At 31.1% G+C, this 16041-nt stretch overlaps 2 protein-coding genes and 1 pseudogene across 3 annotated transcripts; all 3 read right to left on the bottom strand.

Moving 5' to 3' along the window:
- Window positions 1-1735: 1735 nt before the first annotated feature.
- Window positions 1736-4213, bottom strand: LOC113852492 (annotated as a pseudogene).
- A 4538-nt stretch (window positions 4214-8751) lies between these two features.
- On the bottom strand, window positions 8752-10050 carry LOC113852174 (probable F-box protein At4g22030). Its single transcript, XM_027482416.1, has one exon. The coding sequence runs from the start codon at window positions 10048-10050 to the stop codon at window positions 8752-8754; it is 1299 nt and encodes a 432-aa protein (XP_027338217.1).
- Window positions 10051-11697: 1647 nt separating this feature from the next.
- On the bottom strand, window positions 11698-14581 carry LOC113852550 (peroxisomal membrane protein PMP22). 2 transcript variants are annotated; one of them, XM_027482856.1, is made up of 7 exons: window positions 14404-14581; window positions 14146-14244; window positions 13180-13281; window positions 12664-12739; window positions 12277-12347; window positions 12095-12180; window positions 11698-11985 (listed from the first exon to the last, which is right to left on the bottom strand). In XM_027482856.1, exons 1-7 carry the CDS (start codon window positions 14473-14475, stop codon window positions 11934-11936), a joined length of 558 nt encoding a protein of 185 aa, XP_027338657.1. In that variant the 5' UTR covers window positions 14476-14581; the 3' UTR covers window positions 11698-11933. The 2 variants fall into 2 exon arrangements, with proteins under 2 accessions (XP_027338657.1, XP_027338658.1); XM_027482857.1 differs by lacking the exon at window positions 12095-12180.
- Between the last annotated feature and the right edge of the window lie 1460 nt (window positions 14582-16041).

Below are 16041 nucleotides of genomic sequence, written 5' to 3'. Positions count from 1 at the left end.
TGCGTGTAACAATGAATTTTTAATATTTTCTTCAATTTCTAATTAAAGAGCATTAAGGATACTTTAAATTTTCCAAAATTAAAAGTTGCCTCAAGCTTTCTTTCTATAATTGCTACAAGCCTCGTTCTCATGCAATGGACGCAGCATATTATCCTGGTCTCTATCCCAGTATATCTGGCTAATCAAGAATGAAAAGTTTTATAACCAAAATATATTTCATAAAATCTAGTTTGGATAATTATAGAGCAAAAAGTTAAAATAGTTTGTATCTATATGATGTGAAACGGAGCTTCGTAAAGTCGAAAAATGTCCACTTCTAACAGGACGGAGCATTGAAAGTTGCAAAACGTTGTGGAGAGGCATGACTCGTTTCCAAACATGCCCTTAAAAATAATAATAAGGAACATTTTTGTGATAAAAAAGTCATTTTTATTATCATTTTTTAAATTCTATTATTATTAACAATTAATTTGAAAAAGATCATATTTTGCAATTAAAATTTTAAAAGAAACAACACAACGGCGTCTTTGAAGGATGGATCAAAGTGAAGGGTAGAGCCACTTACTCATCCCAACTCTGAAACCAGCTGAAATAATTCAAGTAACATAATCGAAGTATAATTTTGTGAAAATGTCTTTTCACACATATCATGTGGCAGCTATATATGGCGTGTCACTAATCTGTTTAGCACCACGTGTTGCGCCAGTAAGAGTTATAACACACTATTTAAGGCAATTTTTTTAATATTGCGATAATTTAGGGGATTCAACACAAGTGATGCCACATGTTCATGTGGCAAAAAAGCATATAAAGATGTCACGGGGCAAAAAAGAAGCCCAAGTTTTTTTTAAAAAAATTATATTATTTTGATAAATAATTTTTAAAAACAGTATTAATTTGGCCAATATAGCATGATGATGAAAAGTGTTATTTTCCTTTTTCATCTCCCAGATTAACTAAATTCCAAGTTCCATCTCATAGATTGAGGATTATCATACTCCCAAATTATCACGACTTCTGAGTTAATGCTGGAAATATATATGGCAATTTAGCAAAAAACAGCTCCGATTTTCAGTTCCTCTAATGATTTAGATGAAGAAAATTATACTTCTTTGACGAAAGAAATGTGCCTATATCATGAAATGCAGAGGCAGCTTGCATTTCTTTTCATTCAAACGAATTACACGAATGCCCACCTTCCTTTCCGAATCTTCTTCGCGGTAGAATACATTAGTAAAGAGGATGCAGATTTGAATAGTCTATTTTTCTTTAAAAACATAACGTTATCCTGTTGAGTGAAAGAAAAAATTCTGGTGCAGAGCTCAACAATTATAATGCAGAGGGATCCACCATTCCTGTACACACATAGTTCGCCTTAACATAACAATGTCATTTTCATAAGGATATTACTAAATCCAAAAAATAATGATATCTGCACAAATTTGTTGCGGGTTTAGTTAAATTTTTAGTGTAGACTTCAGCCTCTTAAGTACTACTTGGAGCTGCCTTTGAACCACTGATTGGCACATTATAGTGGGTATAGATGATTAACAACATAAGTATGACCCAGAAAAAGTGAACGATCAAGAAGAGATTACTCTCTGGAGTCTGGACCAAGAGAGACATCACCTAAATAGGAGCAACAATAAATTTAAACAAAATTAAGCATCAAAAGATAACTTAAATATCATCAAGCACTATTTCTTGGCACATCCCATTATAGTTTGTCGAAACTTAGAAGGTGAAACAGAAGTTGAAAAAATTACATATGTGCAGAAAAAACAAATCAGCACTGTATTTCTGTCATCACTCAAAAACTTTCACAATTTGTTAGGACAAAATTGATCCAAATTCTAATCAAAAGTGAAATGCCATTTCTTGAGGAGCATGCTTACAAGGATTGATAAGTTGTTATCAGCAAACTGTGACGGGAATCCTGAAAAGTATAGAAGCCATTCCTGCCTGCATGTTTCTTACATATTCTTCTTGGATCCTGAATGTGACAATTGCTTGTCTAAGGATTGTAGTTGGTTGCGGAGGTTCTGGTTTTCCTCAAGTAAGCGGTCATACTCAAGAAGGAACCCCTCAGATTGTTTTCTCAGAGCAGTTACACTGGCTTCTGCAACATCTACATCTTTAGTTTTTGACTGTAGTTCAGATTCTAGGCGGCTAAGTTCTGCTCTCAATCTGGCTGTTTCTCCTTCCATGGCTTTAATTTCTTCTGAGTTTGCAACTTTCCCATCTTCTGATGCGCGGGTCTGCTTCTTGACAGCCTCCATGCTCTTTCTTCGAATACGGAGTTCTCTTATGTAATGATGTAATCTGTCTATCATAAGTGCAAGAAAAAGGACAGCACCTGCAAATAATTGACCAAAGATGAATGATGCCCAGCCACCATAAGGAGGTTTGTTAAAATTTCAGAAACATTAACGAGAAAATAGGTCCAAAAACTCAAAATAATATCATTTGGTTGAATTAGAGTTGCAATTCGACTCTTAATCTATGTTTTAAGATTTGATCAGTGTAATGATAAATCAATGCCACAAAATTCTTGGAAGACAGTGAAGGAAATTTACGTTAAACATGGCATACTTCACATAGAGTACTTCAAGGAGCAGCTTGAGCAGGAATTAATTCATTTCTAGAAATACTGTCTTGGAAAAGAGTACAACATTATTGGGAAGATTTTGGATATATGTTGAATAATATTAGAATAATAAGATTTAATTAAACAAGTGTTTTTCTTGCCAAACAAACATAGACTGTTGGAAACAATTAGGTATGGGTGAAGACAGTAAGAGGAATACATAATAACTGTTCGGTTCAAAGGAAGAAAGGAGAGGCTATAAATAATTTACTATGATGCTTTTACAATGTGATAAATAAACCCATTAAACTCAAGCATTCAAGTTAATGATAAGTAAGTTAACATAGTCTAAACATTCGAAGTATTTTCCCTCCCTTCCACATCCCTTCATTATTGGCTCCCTCCTCTTCTCCCCAAATATCAAAACCAAACAAGTTATTTTTAAAAGAACCTCTCCCCTCCCTCCATTTCTCGCTAATCAAACACTATGTTAGGTAACCACAGAAAAAAGAAAGAAAAACAACAACACAACTAACCATCAAGGTGAGCTACCATGAAACTGAAACCAGTAACATGACAGGAGGTTGCATTTACATGCATTTGACATGCCAAATTCAAAGCCGCCCCCCCCCCCTCTTTCTCTTTCATGGGCAAAGTGAAAACAGTGTGTGCCTTGTGAACCCAAAAAATTAAATAAACGAAGGAACAAAAAGTAATGTCTCTATGGTTGTGCCGTCGATATAAAACAGTTGATCAAAATACAAAATGTCCATATAATGTCACAGCAAAGAACCTTTGTTCTTTGTTAACATGGCCTAGACAACAGACAATAAAAGCTCACATTGACAATTCACTGCAATCCTGAGGTACAAAATTTAACTCCAAAGACAATGACACAAGTCACCCAACTAAATGCTATCTGGTTGTGAGTAAAAAATTCCACTACAATAAAAACCATAGACATCTGATTCTTACAAAGAAAACTTGGCAACCCCCCAAAAGCGAAAAACAATACCACAAGTAGCAAACAGCACACATTTGAATAAAACTAGAAACCTATAATGCATGGAATGAATTGATTATCCAGGCAGAATCAGATACAACTAATAACGAATTAAAAAAGGAAATAAATTGAGATGAAAAAAAAGGAATGAATACCCATGAGTGTTGCTTCGAGGAGGTGCTTGGCCATAAGGACCTGATCGGTGGGATTAACAACAGCACCATCTTCGATCCCACGTTTCTGAATTTTGAACATGCTGTAGAGACTGGAGAACAAGACAACGAGAATGGTCCCTGCAACGGTCTTGACCATGATGGGTCCACGCCCTCGCTTCAAGCGATCCAAAGCCACAATCACGAGCTTCCTCAAGGGGGTCTTGAATAGCAACAACGCCACCATCGCTGCCTCAGAGAATATGGCCGTGAACAGCAACTGAATCATCTTCCTGCTTTCAGATCCTTCTGAATTCACTATGGGATCGGATAGACTCACAGATACACAAGTTTATTATTTATGGGCCCAGAGAGGTTGTGCGTCACTATCATGAATCATAGATCATAAATCATAGGAGATTGGAGATTGGAAAATCACCAAAGAAAGAAAGACTGTGACAGACAAAGGAGAAGAAGAGAGAGCCTTCCAAAAGCAAAACCACCATTCAATTTCAAGCCACAGCAAGATCTTGGGTCCAAAAATGTTACTAAAACAGTCTGTCCATCAATTTTTTTAATTATTGATTCAAATTTATTAGAAATAATAAGAAGTACATTAATTTTATTTTAAATTTAATGATTTTAATTTATATTTTAAATAAATTATAATTATAAATGTTAAAAATGAATTTTTTTTCAAGTTTAAAATTTGAAGATATAATTGAAGTGATAAAATTTTCGTTAAAAATATAATAAACATTATTTTTAATAAAAAAACTATTATTTGTAAGCATTTAAAATATTTTTAAGTATCAAAATTAACAAAATCGTTAAAAAAACAGATGAATCTTATTAATTAGTATTTAAAAGACATTGAATTTTTTATTAAAATCATATTAAATTGTAATAAAAATTTAAAAAATATATTAATAATATTTTAAAACAAAAATTTTATATTTTAAAGTTAGCATATATTTATGATACTCTTAATTATTGGTGTCCACGCTGTGTTAAAAAACATTTGATTTTTTTCAGTAAGTCCTCGTACTTTCGTAATTTTGTCGGACAAGGCTTTCAATTTATAGTTTTGCGTCACACGCATACTATTATCGTACATTCGCATTAATATTATAGTTAGAGGGATGAATGATGAATACACATACAAAGTGAGTCTTACTTAAAAGCTATATTAAATTTAGCCTACAAGTTCAAATCACTGATTATCTCCGTAATAGTTCAAATTATTTTCTATTCTTCCTTTTTAATTTAGAAGTTTGTAACTCAAATTGAGAAGTGGATTGCAAGCACATATTCTTTTAAAATAAAATGTTGTTTTACTATTCAAGAATTGCTTCATATAGATTTCTCTTTCTCTAAATTAAGAGAAGTACTATCATTGTAATTATAAATTAATCATTCATATAAACTGACCATGTGTAATGTCTTAAGAAATCATCAATCAAAGGCTACACATGTATTATCTTAATTATTACAACTAATCAATTTTTTACCTTACTTTCTTACGGTCTAACTATCGATTCACTTGTACCTTTTTAACTTTTCGGGAATAAAGAACCTCAGGTTATTACATTTGCCAAACTAAATAATATACATATGGGAAGAATCAAATTATACTTACAAGATACATTTATTTTTATATTATTAATAATTTCTTTAGAAAATTTCATTCTAAAATTAACTATTATTACAAGTATTAAGCACATAAATTTTATATATATATATATATATATATAATGTGATATAAATTCAAAATTAGTTAATAACCTATTTATATATGATCAAAATTAACATAATATACATTTTAAAAATTTATAAAAATAATTTTTTTAATAACAATACTATGAACGTTAAATTTATCAAAATTTGACACAAATGATTTAGGTAATATATAATTACAACTTCATACTTAAATTAATAAAAAATATTTTTATATTAAATTGTTAACAATGTAAAATAAATTAATTTATATTAGTGTAATTATTATTATTATTATATATATGCAAGATTTGTATTCGTTGATATTTAGTATCAAACTTTAATATTTAAATTATTTAATAATTTTTATAAAATATAAATTTTATTAATTTAATAATTAAATTGTTTTGTATTAATTATTTTTATAATTATGTATTTTTAAATTTTATATAATTTAATTATTTATCATCATGTTGTTTAAAATTTATTTTTTATATTTTAAAAATATTTTATATATTAAAATAAAATAGTATAAAATTAATCTATTGGATAAAAATATTTAAATCAACAATTAAGTTGATTAAATTTACAACCGGTTTCTTCTTCAATCTTCAAACTTGTGCCACTAATCTTCATTCTCACTTGTAGTTAACAATGGCCAAACTGATTTTCAATCGGTGGCAAATGATTAAGAAAGAAAATAGAACAATAAATTTAAAAGATAATTATAATGACCTCTCTTTTAGTTAACATTGATTATATTTACATTATGTTTATTTGAGGATTATACTCATTTTCTTTATGTTATATATTTTTCTTACACATTGACATTTAAAAAAAATACAAATTCTTTTTTTTTATTTAAGAATAATACACGCAATACTATAAAAAAAATAAAAGAAGGAAATTACAAAAGGAACAAGTATAATTTTTTTTTTGTAACTTCAAGAAAAGTCAATTTATTTGTCGTTAAATTAATTAATTTACTCTGTCATCATTTATCATCCCCTTTGTTTTTATTGTGACCACAATGAGTATGATTCGATTTAGTTTTTGTCGGCGGTACGTAATTTTAAGCAAGCTAGATTAGATAATGTGTTTATTTTTTAAAACAGATTTGTGAATTAGTTCAACAAAACAACAAAACTCAAGTACAGAAACTATATCAGCTTTACATACGAGCAAAACTTCTTGTATATGGATTGGGAAGTAAGCTTCAAACATGTTTCTCGAGACCTTAATCAACATTAAAAATTGATATTTTATGTAATATTATATAAAATTATTTTATATTTTTACTTATTCTTTTTTTTTCATAATATAAATTTATAAAATATATCCAAAATATATATAAAAAAAAACGTTAAGTTTTCCTTTAAGTGATACATATACAAAATATTTTCCCTTAGACGAAATAATAAAAAAGAAGCCGTAAGTATAGGTGTTTACGTCTGCATCCATCAGATCAGCTTGAAAAGGTTTGTTATCTTTCCCTTAAGATATAGTTTTAGATACCTTTTGTGTGATACTTTCAATCGTCTTTGGGAAATTCATATAAAGACGGGTTTGTAATGATTCAGTATGATGGTATAATAAAATTGTCATGATAAAATGGCTATAAATGGTTGGTTGACGACGTCAATTGATAGGTTAGGGGCTAAAATATTTCTACAATGACCATAAAAGGTTCGTCAACGTTTTGAATTGACAAGTTAAGAGTAGGTTTGATGTTTATTACAGTGGTGGAATATTGACTTTATAGAGGCATATAGAACGCATCAAAGTTATACACTGAGTCAAAGAAATAATTCATTTTGATATGGACTGAAGTTAGATAGGTTAATTTAGCTAATATCTGAAACTTACAAGGACAGTAATATTCAAATCTATTCAAGGACGCACAATGCTATATTGGTACCATGATCTTGAGGTGAAGTTTTGACGTACATCATTGCATGTGTCTTGTGCAACATCGTACATCATAGTGGCATATTGCACCAAAGATCACATTTTCTAACTTCCCTGTGAGATGTGAGACAAGTTAAGAAATAGATATTTGTCGCAGTTATAGTGTAGCGTGGCTTGTGACAAGTAGCCATGGCTACACATATCAATTGTGGCTAATATGGGCTTGGGTTAGGCCGGGATAAAGGGATTTTATTTGGGATGAAATTCTTGATGTATGTTTAGACGAGAATTTGTTAGTTATGCTAACAATTTAACTTTTATTTGATAAAAATTATGCTAACAAAAAATATCTTAAATTTCCAATATCTAATAATTTTGTGTCTTTTAGTAAAAAAATTTTCAGTGAAAATAAATGGGAAGAGAAATGATAATTTTTCGTAAGCTTTAACCACTATCATCTCTCTTCGCATAATTGAGCTTCCTCCAAGTTGAGATTTGTTAAGGGGAGTAAATTAAACTATTTATGTTAGTCTTTTTTTAAATTATGATGATATTATATTATATTATTGTCAATCATTTTAATATAACTAACCATTCATTTTCTTTTCCTTGTAAATTGGTAAATGTATAAAGAAAAGTAAAAAAATATTTTTGGTTAAATAAAGATTATTATACTCATACAAGACTCAAGTTTTACCTTGTATCAATTCCATAATGTTTTACTATGTCTCTACTCTGTGAGCAGTTAATTTTATCAATTTTTATTATTTAATTTTTGTATGTACCGCACCCGTCTCTGATGAAAAGACGGTTGTTGTTGATCGCTTGAAGAGTTTTCAAAAATCACTCCACATAAACATGTTTAACTATTTTTATTTTTTTATTTTTTTATTATTATATTCACATTGTAATATAACAACATCAATAATTTTAAAAAAAATAAGATTATCTAAACGTGAAAATTTCTATACTGTTCGAATGTGAAGTTCAACGTTTATACAAAAAAAAATTTGTCTTGATGTTTATTGGGTAGATTGGCAAAGATACAGCAAATGAAAAGAAATAGATTCAAAAGAATACAGAATGCAAATAACTCTCAATCACGTGAGTTTTATTGGTTTTAATTAATTTTTATTTTGCACACTCTTGAGGCAATGCAGATGGCTAACCCAAAATCTCCTTAACTGTGGATCCACGTTAATAATTGATTAATAAATAGTATCAGCAAAATTAAACTCTAAAAATCTTATTTATTAAAAAAAAATTAATAATTAGTACAAATGGTAATTATACTATAAGCTTGATAGCAAACTATTCACAATTATTCTCTTTATCTAAGAATATTTACAAAAAATTTATTAGTTATAGTACACATGTTAATAATACTAGAAAAGCTTACTTGCAAACTCTTCATAATCATTATCTTCACCTGACGATGAAAATAAAGCAGCTAATTGCCTAAGTTCTGAGAGACTCCTACCTAACTGTAAAGCAATTGTGATTTCAAACAACTCTCCATTTTCTCTTTTATCATGATCTTGTTCATTAATATTTAGCTCTATATTCTCTTCCATGAGCTTAAAGAAGCCAAGGGTCGCTCTATACAACTCAAACACCATCCCTACTTGCCCACCATGCTGCAATGTGTTAACAACACTTGCCAAAGCTCCACCAATAACCCCAAACATCACAGGCCAAGATGCATTCACAGAACTCAAAAAACCAGAACCCAAAGCTGCAAGGCCAGTGAGTAATGGACCAAAAATTGCCAATACTTTGTTCAAGTTCAAAACTTTTTTACTCAACCTCAAGTAGTCTTCCATGTCTTTCTTTTTCAAAATCATCACAATCTTTTTCATTTCTTCTTCCAACCTTGCATCCCATCCATTCTTCCCTTTCAGTTTCCCACCCAACTCTTCTTTTCTTAGACACTTTTGCTTCTGCTTAGGCCAACAGACTGCTGGCTCCACAGTTTGAGGAAATTTTTCTATCATTGAACCCAACAAAGGAAGAGGGTAAGCCCTATCCAATGCCAACAGTTTCCCCATTGCTTCATCAACATCATTTTCAGTAGGATTCCCAATAGCAAGCCTGGTTCTGAGTTCTCCACGCAGCTGCTTGAACAACCTTGCAGCATTTCTTTGTTCCTCAGCAAGCTGTGATGGCTGAATCTTGTTCATGATCACAAGTAACCCTGTGGCTACCATGTAAAGAATTGTGGAGGACACTTTCAGTGCCACAAGAGGTGCTCCACTTGAACTAATGGCTGCAAGGCCAACCATGGTTGCACCAGAGAGAGTGATCATATTAACAGATGTAAGTAGTAGGTGGTTCCAGTTGTCGCGCTGAACTCCAATATTTCTGTGCATCTCCAATCTATCTGCTACAATCTCCATTATCAAATGAAGCTTAATAACCTCCATAGAATTTAGTGTACTTGTGCTAGGTGTTGTAGAACTATCAGTGTTGATATTGGAGTAGTAAGGATCTTTTACATGAGTTGTAGCGGTAGCTGAAACGTAATTATTTAGATAATCCAATTCTGCCACCAAGCTTCTGGTGGGAAGCCTTGGAGTGGAGATTTTGGTTACCTGGATCTTAGGAGCATTGATTGTGGCAGCTACTTTTCTTGTACTGCAATATGATAAAGAACAAACTTTGCTTGAAACAAGATTGGTTCCCATGTGCTATTGCCACTGGTATGTCAATATTGAGTACTTCTGTTGAATGAAGGCCTTAACTATAAAGGTTAGAGTGTATGTGATTGAAGATGTTTGGGATTGAATTGCTACTTTCTCTTATAGCACATGCATATATATAAGAAGATGAGGTGGGATTGAGAAGTTTCCTATTGAGGCTGATTTTTGGGCAAATCTATGTCTGTCCTTTCGTTTTGGCTACTTCTGCTCCGAGTTCTCTCTCCTATGCTGACTTTCAACAGAAATAACGAGTAAACACCCTCTGTACTAAACAAATTTTAAAAAATTGTTATACAAAATAAAACATTAAAACATGACCTGAAAAAGGGTTAAGGACCTCGCAAAAATTAATTATAAAAAAAAGAACCTCTTGCTAAATGTTTTAACCCGCTTTTTTGACAATCAACCACCATAATACTATAATAATATCTGCAATAATAAAACGTACATATACGTCCACAAGAAACTAAATCACATGGCTATGCTTAATATTTTAGTACATAGCCATGCATTTAATCATTTAAAACATTTGACAGAGTTTAATAACGCATAATTCAAAGTTCTTCTTCTACATTTAGTGCATTCTTTCACGTGGGTTGAGTAAAATGCTTTCCTCGGTTGATGACTAGGGGTCGGGGGGGCCGCGGTTGTTCACAGAATATGATCGCTTTGAAATTAATGTACATACATCTAAAGTATAACTCAACATGGTCACAGGTTTCGTTTTCTGACCTTTTCCTCATATAATCCCTCCGCATTATGATTAAATTCTCTGAGCTACATCTGTAAGTAAAATAAAATAATTCTCTTGTTCACACATCCATCACCTTTTTCCAACTTGAATACTAGACCTAATTCTTCGCAGTAAGTGTTTGGTTATTTACATTTGTTATAATTCCATATATTGGGGTTATTGCCAATAAATGGAATTATAACAAATAGTATGATCCACAATCAAATTGGGTTGTTATGTTGAAATTCATATATCGAAAATAGATAACGAAATAAAACAACTTTGCAACAAATAAATTTTGAGGACAACGAAAATGAAAGCATGAATAATTTAATATACTAAAGTCATGTGATATTCTTTCTTAATTGTTTTGTTGAAATAATTGTGTAAAATGAATGATATCGCGAGTATATTATATACTTTCAACTTTGTAAGGCAAGGAGTCAACTATCTCTTATTTTCGGTATACACACTAGCTAACACAACAAGGAACAAACCCGAAGAGTTGATTCAACTTTCACGTGACGGCAAACAGAGCGCGTGCCACATATTCCTCTCAAGTTTCCACAACACGAATTTTGACACAAAACTCATGCTATGCTTCACACCCTTTCGTATAAACGAGCATAAAACCCTAATTATACAATGATCTATCATAATTTTTACGTTTCCTATGTTGTTCTGTACTGTTTATAAAACTTTCAAATCATCAGTTGTTAAATTTAGAGAAATTATTACTTTCTTTCAGAATTTTTATCATAGAACATCAATAATAAATAATAACCATCTAGTTGTCTTTTGTGCATCTATATTTATAGGATCAATTGCATCAAGTGATGGTAATGAAGAAGAAAATAATTTCCTCTAAAATGAGCACTGAACCATCGGTGCTCAGTTATTGCTTTGTCTCCAATATTTATTTGATATTTACGCATGAGGATTAACTTTCACAAACTTCTAAATTCCAAGAGCCACCAATTGATGATGTCTACATAATCAGACAAACTAAAAGATCTTCCAAATACATATGAACTTAAAATGCAGATCATCTGAAAGTACATTCGTTTAAACTGATGCAAACTACTCTAGCAAGCAGGAGCATCACTTATAAGACTAAACTGTAATCTTCTTGCGTTCAGGCTTTAGTCAGTGTCATAGTTCGCGCTCGAAGGTTCAAGAATATTCCCCTGAAAAATACACATAATGAATTATCTCAATTTAGTGGTTGTTTACCAAAGGGAATGATGATTAAGAAGTCAAGGAAAGAAGAGGAAATGGCGAACCAAAAACACGTACCAGCAAAATGCTACTAAGCTGTGGAAAACAACACGAAAATGAAGAGGCATGAATTTGTGATTTATCCACCCCACAACAGGCCAGAACTGCAGTTCAATTCATTGGGGGTTCTAAAGTCAAAATCAAAAGAGTGGGTCTTGTAGTAAATTTTGTTATTCTCTACACTTGTAATAGAAGATTACCGTCCATGATGTGTACTGCACTGATGGATAGTCTTTCTTAACTTTAGCTTTGACATGCATCCAAGGTCTCCCTGCAATCCACTTTTTCATCATAAACACAACCACCAACCAAACATGCCATTTTACACATCATTTTAGGATAAATCTCAATTTTTTTTCATATAAAAAGAATAAGTAAACAAATAGTTGACCAGGAATGTCATTGAGTTGGGTACCCTATTTTTGACACTCATGGGAATTATGTCAGAGTTCGGAACCCTATTTTTGACACTGATGGGAATTATTCTAATTTTTTCACACTTTCCACCTGTATCTGACATTCTGGTTGGTGTATTCCCTTGATCCTTCAATGTAAATAAGGAAGTTAGGTGTTGAAAAATGACAAACCTTCAACAACTAATCCGTAGTAAATCAGGAAAAGCAAATTGTTCAATGGAGAAGATGTCAACTGTTCAATCAGAACCTGAAAAGGGAAAATCAAAGAAAAATTACTAAAAAATGTCAAGTTATATATATCATCTTTTCTCTTGTGATCTTATTTGTGTTGGGAGAGGTGGTACATAAAGCAAAAATGACCAGAAATAAAATATTGTATAAATATGTTCAGAATGATATCAGTTTAAGAATTTGATTTATTTATATAGCATTTTGAGTGGAATATTACACAGTTTCAAAAGTGTAAATCCGCCACTTTTGATAGGATTTGTAAATCATTTAATTTCCAATTAATTATTTTCAGTTCTAGATGTCAAAATGTTCCAAAATCCAAACACTGCATAAGTTAGCTGAAGCATCATGCTGGAAATAATGTACGAAAAGCAGATTGACGGCACAAGTGCCAGTTATAATCCTGAATTCAGGTCGTGGAAGAAATAGTTACAGCAGACTGTTTGCTAGTTTTACCTTCTTGGCCACAGTTTTTGAATCTTTCTTTCCTTTGAAAATTTTATCCAGTAGTAAATGAAAAAAGTGTCCAAAAGGTCCAAGATAACCGGCTCCGAAAACCTGCATGCAATAAACAATCCATATGATTCCTGATGCATACATATAACAACAAAAAGCACAAGCCACTGAAAATGGTGGTAGTTAAAATATGAAGTTTAAAGCAAGCCTTACTGAATTGGCTACTATTTCATCCACCCATTTATGCATGGCATAGTTCTTCAAAATGAGCAGCAACATGTTAAATTTTCTTTTGGTGAAGCCCAAAAATTAATAACCCATTTAGAGTAAAACACCATTCTGGTCCTTAAAAGATTTCAAATCAGACCATATATCAATCATTGAAAATCATAAATCACCATTTTCATCCCTCATGAAAGATGAAAAAGTCAATCCTCTAACATAATTTAATCTTAGTAAAAGACTAAATTAATTAATATTTTTATCTTAGAGGAACGAAAATGATCATTTTTATTTTTCATCCTTTAGGGACTAACATGATTGACTCCGAGTCTTTCAAGACCAAAATGACGTTTCATTCAACTCATTTCAGTATTTTTAAAAACAACTTTTGCTCAAGAAACATGGCCCAAAGGAAATAATAGAAACTAAAATGGAAGAAAAGTAAACTAAGTTGAGAGAAAAATAAAATTGTATTAATCTGAATGAGTGAAAATGTGATATTACAAGAGGAGATAGGAGGCTTATAGAGCCCATGGAACCAACTATCTACTGACAATCCTAACTAATCTCTAGCAGCCAATAGAGTTCCAATTTTGTACCACACCCCCCAAGTCTTGATAGTCTAAGCACTTTCTCTTCCACATGAATATTATAAATTTAGGTTATTATTCTAAACTAGTTAGGACTTGGGTAGCACAAAATAGGAAAAATAAAAAAAAGAAAAGAAAAGGAAAAGAAATTCACCACTTTGAGAAGAAGTCGTTTGACTTGAAGTTTCTGAATGCCAGTAAGCTTCTGAGATACAATATCGCTGATCCCTGACAAAACCCCTGCAGTGATTATCTGGTTTAACCCCAGTGAAGCAGGGGGAAGAAGCAAATAACAGCATACATAAGATTAGCCACAATGAATCATTGAATCCAGATAAACCCACCTTCCAATATCTAATCAGAATCGTTACAATGGAAATTGAAGGTGAGATAGATGCAGAAAAAGAGGAACCTTGGTTCTCAAAGGGTGTTGTTGGAGCTGTTTCACGTAATTGTTCAGTCCCTTCTTCGCTAAAGATGCCATCTTGCTCACACCCTTTGACTTGAAACAGGTAAGCAAATTTGGGACTGCGAAGTGTTTACTGTTTACTATGGTTGTTGTCGCAAAATATCTTCCCAAAATGTGAGAAGACATCAATCAATGTGGTTGTTGGGCCCCATTCACATCTTTCACTATTACACATGTGCTACTATATATATATATATATATATATATATATATATATGTGGGTGTGTATATATATATATATAAATTATTTAAAAAATTAGAAAATATCATTTTAATTATAATTAAAAAAATAAACAATAATATTAACAATAATTAAACTTTATTTCACGATTTAATACATGAAACACGCGATCTCATTCAACTTAGTAAAAACTATTAATCAAATGAAATTTTATTTGTAAATTGTAATTGTTGAAATTTTGTTGTAACGAAAAAAATTTCAATCAAATGGACCAACGATTTATGAATCTAATTTTAATGTAAAATTATCTCACTAGTGTTAACATTTTCCTTTATGGATCACGTGAGAAGTAAAAACTTGCATTTGGATTTGGTTGATGAAAATATCGACTGTTCAGCCCTAATCCATTTGAAAAAGGGGCTTTTGTCAAATGAAGATCCGTTTAATGATGAAAAATTTGCATGTTTTCTTTTAAAGAAATGGGGGTAAAAGCCCAAGCCGAAAGAATACCCTTCTATAACTAAACCAAATAACCAGACCAATGAGAAAAAAGAAAAATAATATATAGCTTCAGATACCTTTTAGCACGTCACAAAAATAAAATAAAATAAAATCCCTTCGTAAGTTACAGTAATCGCACACAATATAATTGAAATTGTATGTAATATCATGTATTGTTGAAAATTTATTTATTGACACTCAATTTTTAGGTGCACACAGAGTGAAAAGAATAGCGAGATAAGAATAAAAGAAAAATAATAATAAGAGATGTGATAAAAACAAAAAAAAAAAAGTAAGGCAAGGATGAGAGAATGAAATATAAATGTAAGATAAAATGGGTGTTAGAGATATAAGACTTTATTATTTCTATCTCTGTCTTACTTGTTTTCTCTGTACATGCATCTTAAAAACATATTTTAAATATAAAAGAGATACTTAAAAAAGTTTCAAATTAATATTACAAAATATATTTTTCATAGCAATAACTTAACAGGGCAAACAAAAAGATTGAGCCTTCTGAAACTCCCTACACAAAACCAAACTCTATTTATTTCGCTGGACTTGTTGTAATTTATATAAACATTATTGTAAGAAGTTAACTTGCTGTTGTTGTTATAAGCGACCACCTTTATCATTCATTAAAATACAATATATCAAATAGTTGAGGTCCACCTAATTAAAAGTACAAACTTCTCTCTTAAGTATCTTATACGTCGTCTACAAAGTGACCAACTATATATAATCTAAAGTGAAGAAAAAAAATCTGGAAAACATCTTCATGTTCATGGTTTTACGTTTTAGTTTGCATTATTCTGTCATTTTTAGAAAGCTGATCCTTGAAAATTTATCGATTTCTTATTTTATTTTATCTTAAAAATATAATTTTTTTATCTTTATTA

Source organism: Abrus precatorius, unplaced genomic scaffold, assembly GCF_003935025.1.
Source record: "Abrus precatorius isolate BTA unplaced genomic scaffold, Abrus_2018 Scaffold10, whole genome shotgun sequence".
Classification (NCBI taxonomy): Eukaryota; Viridiplantae; Streptophyta; class Magnoliopsida; order Fabales; family Fabaceae; genus Abrus; species Abrus precatorius.
The sequence above is the reverse complement of the archived record's forward strand: the minus strand, read 5'-3'. Positions and strand labels throughout refer to the sequence as shown.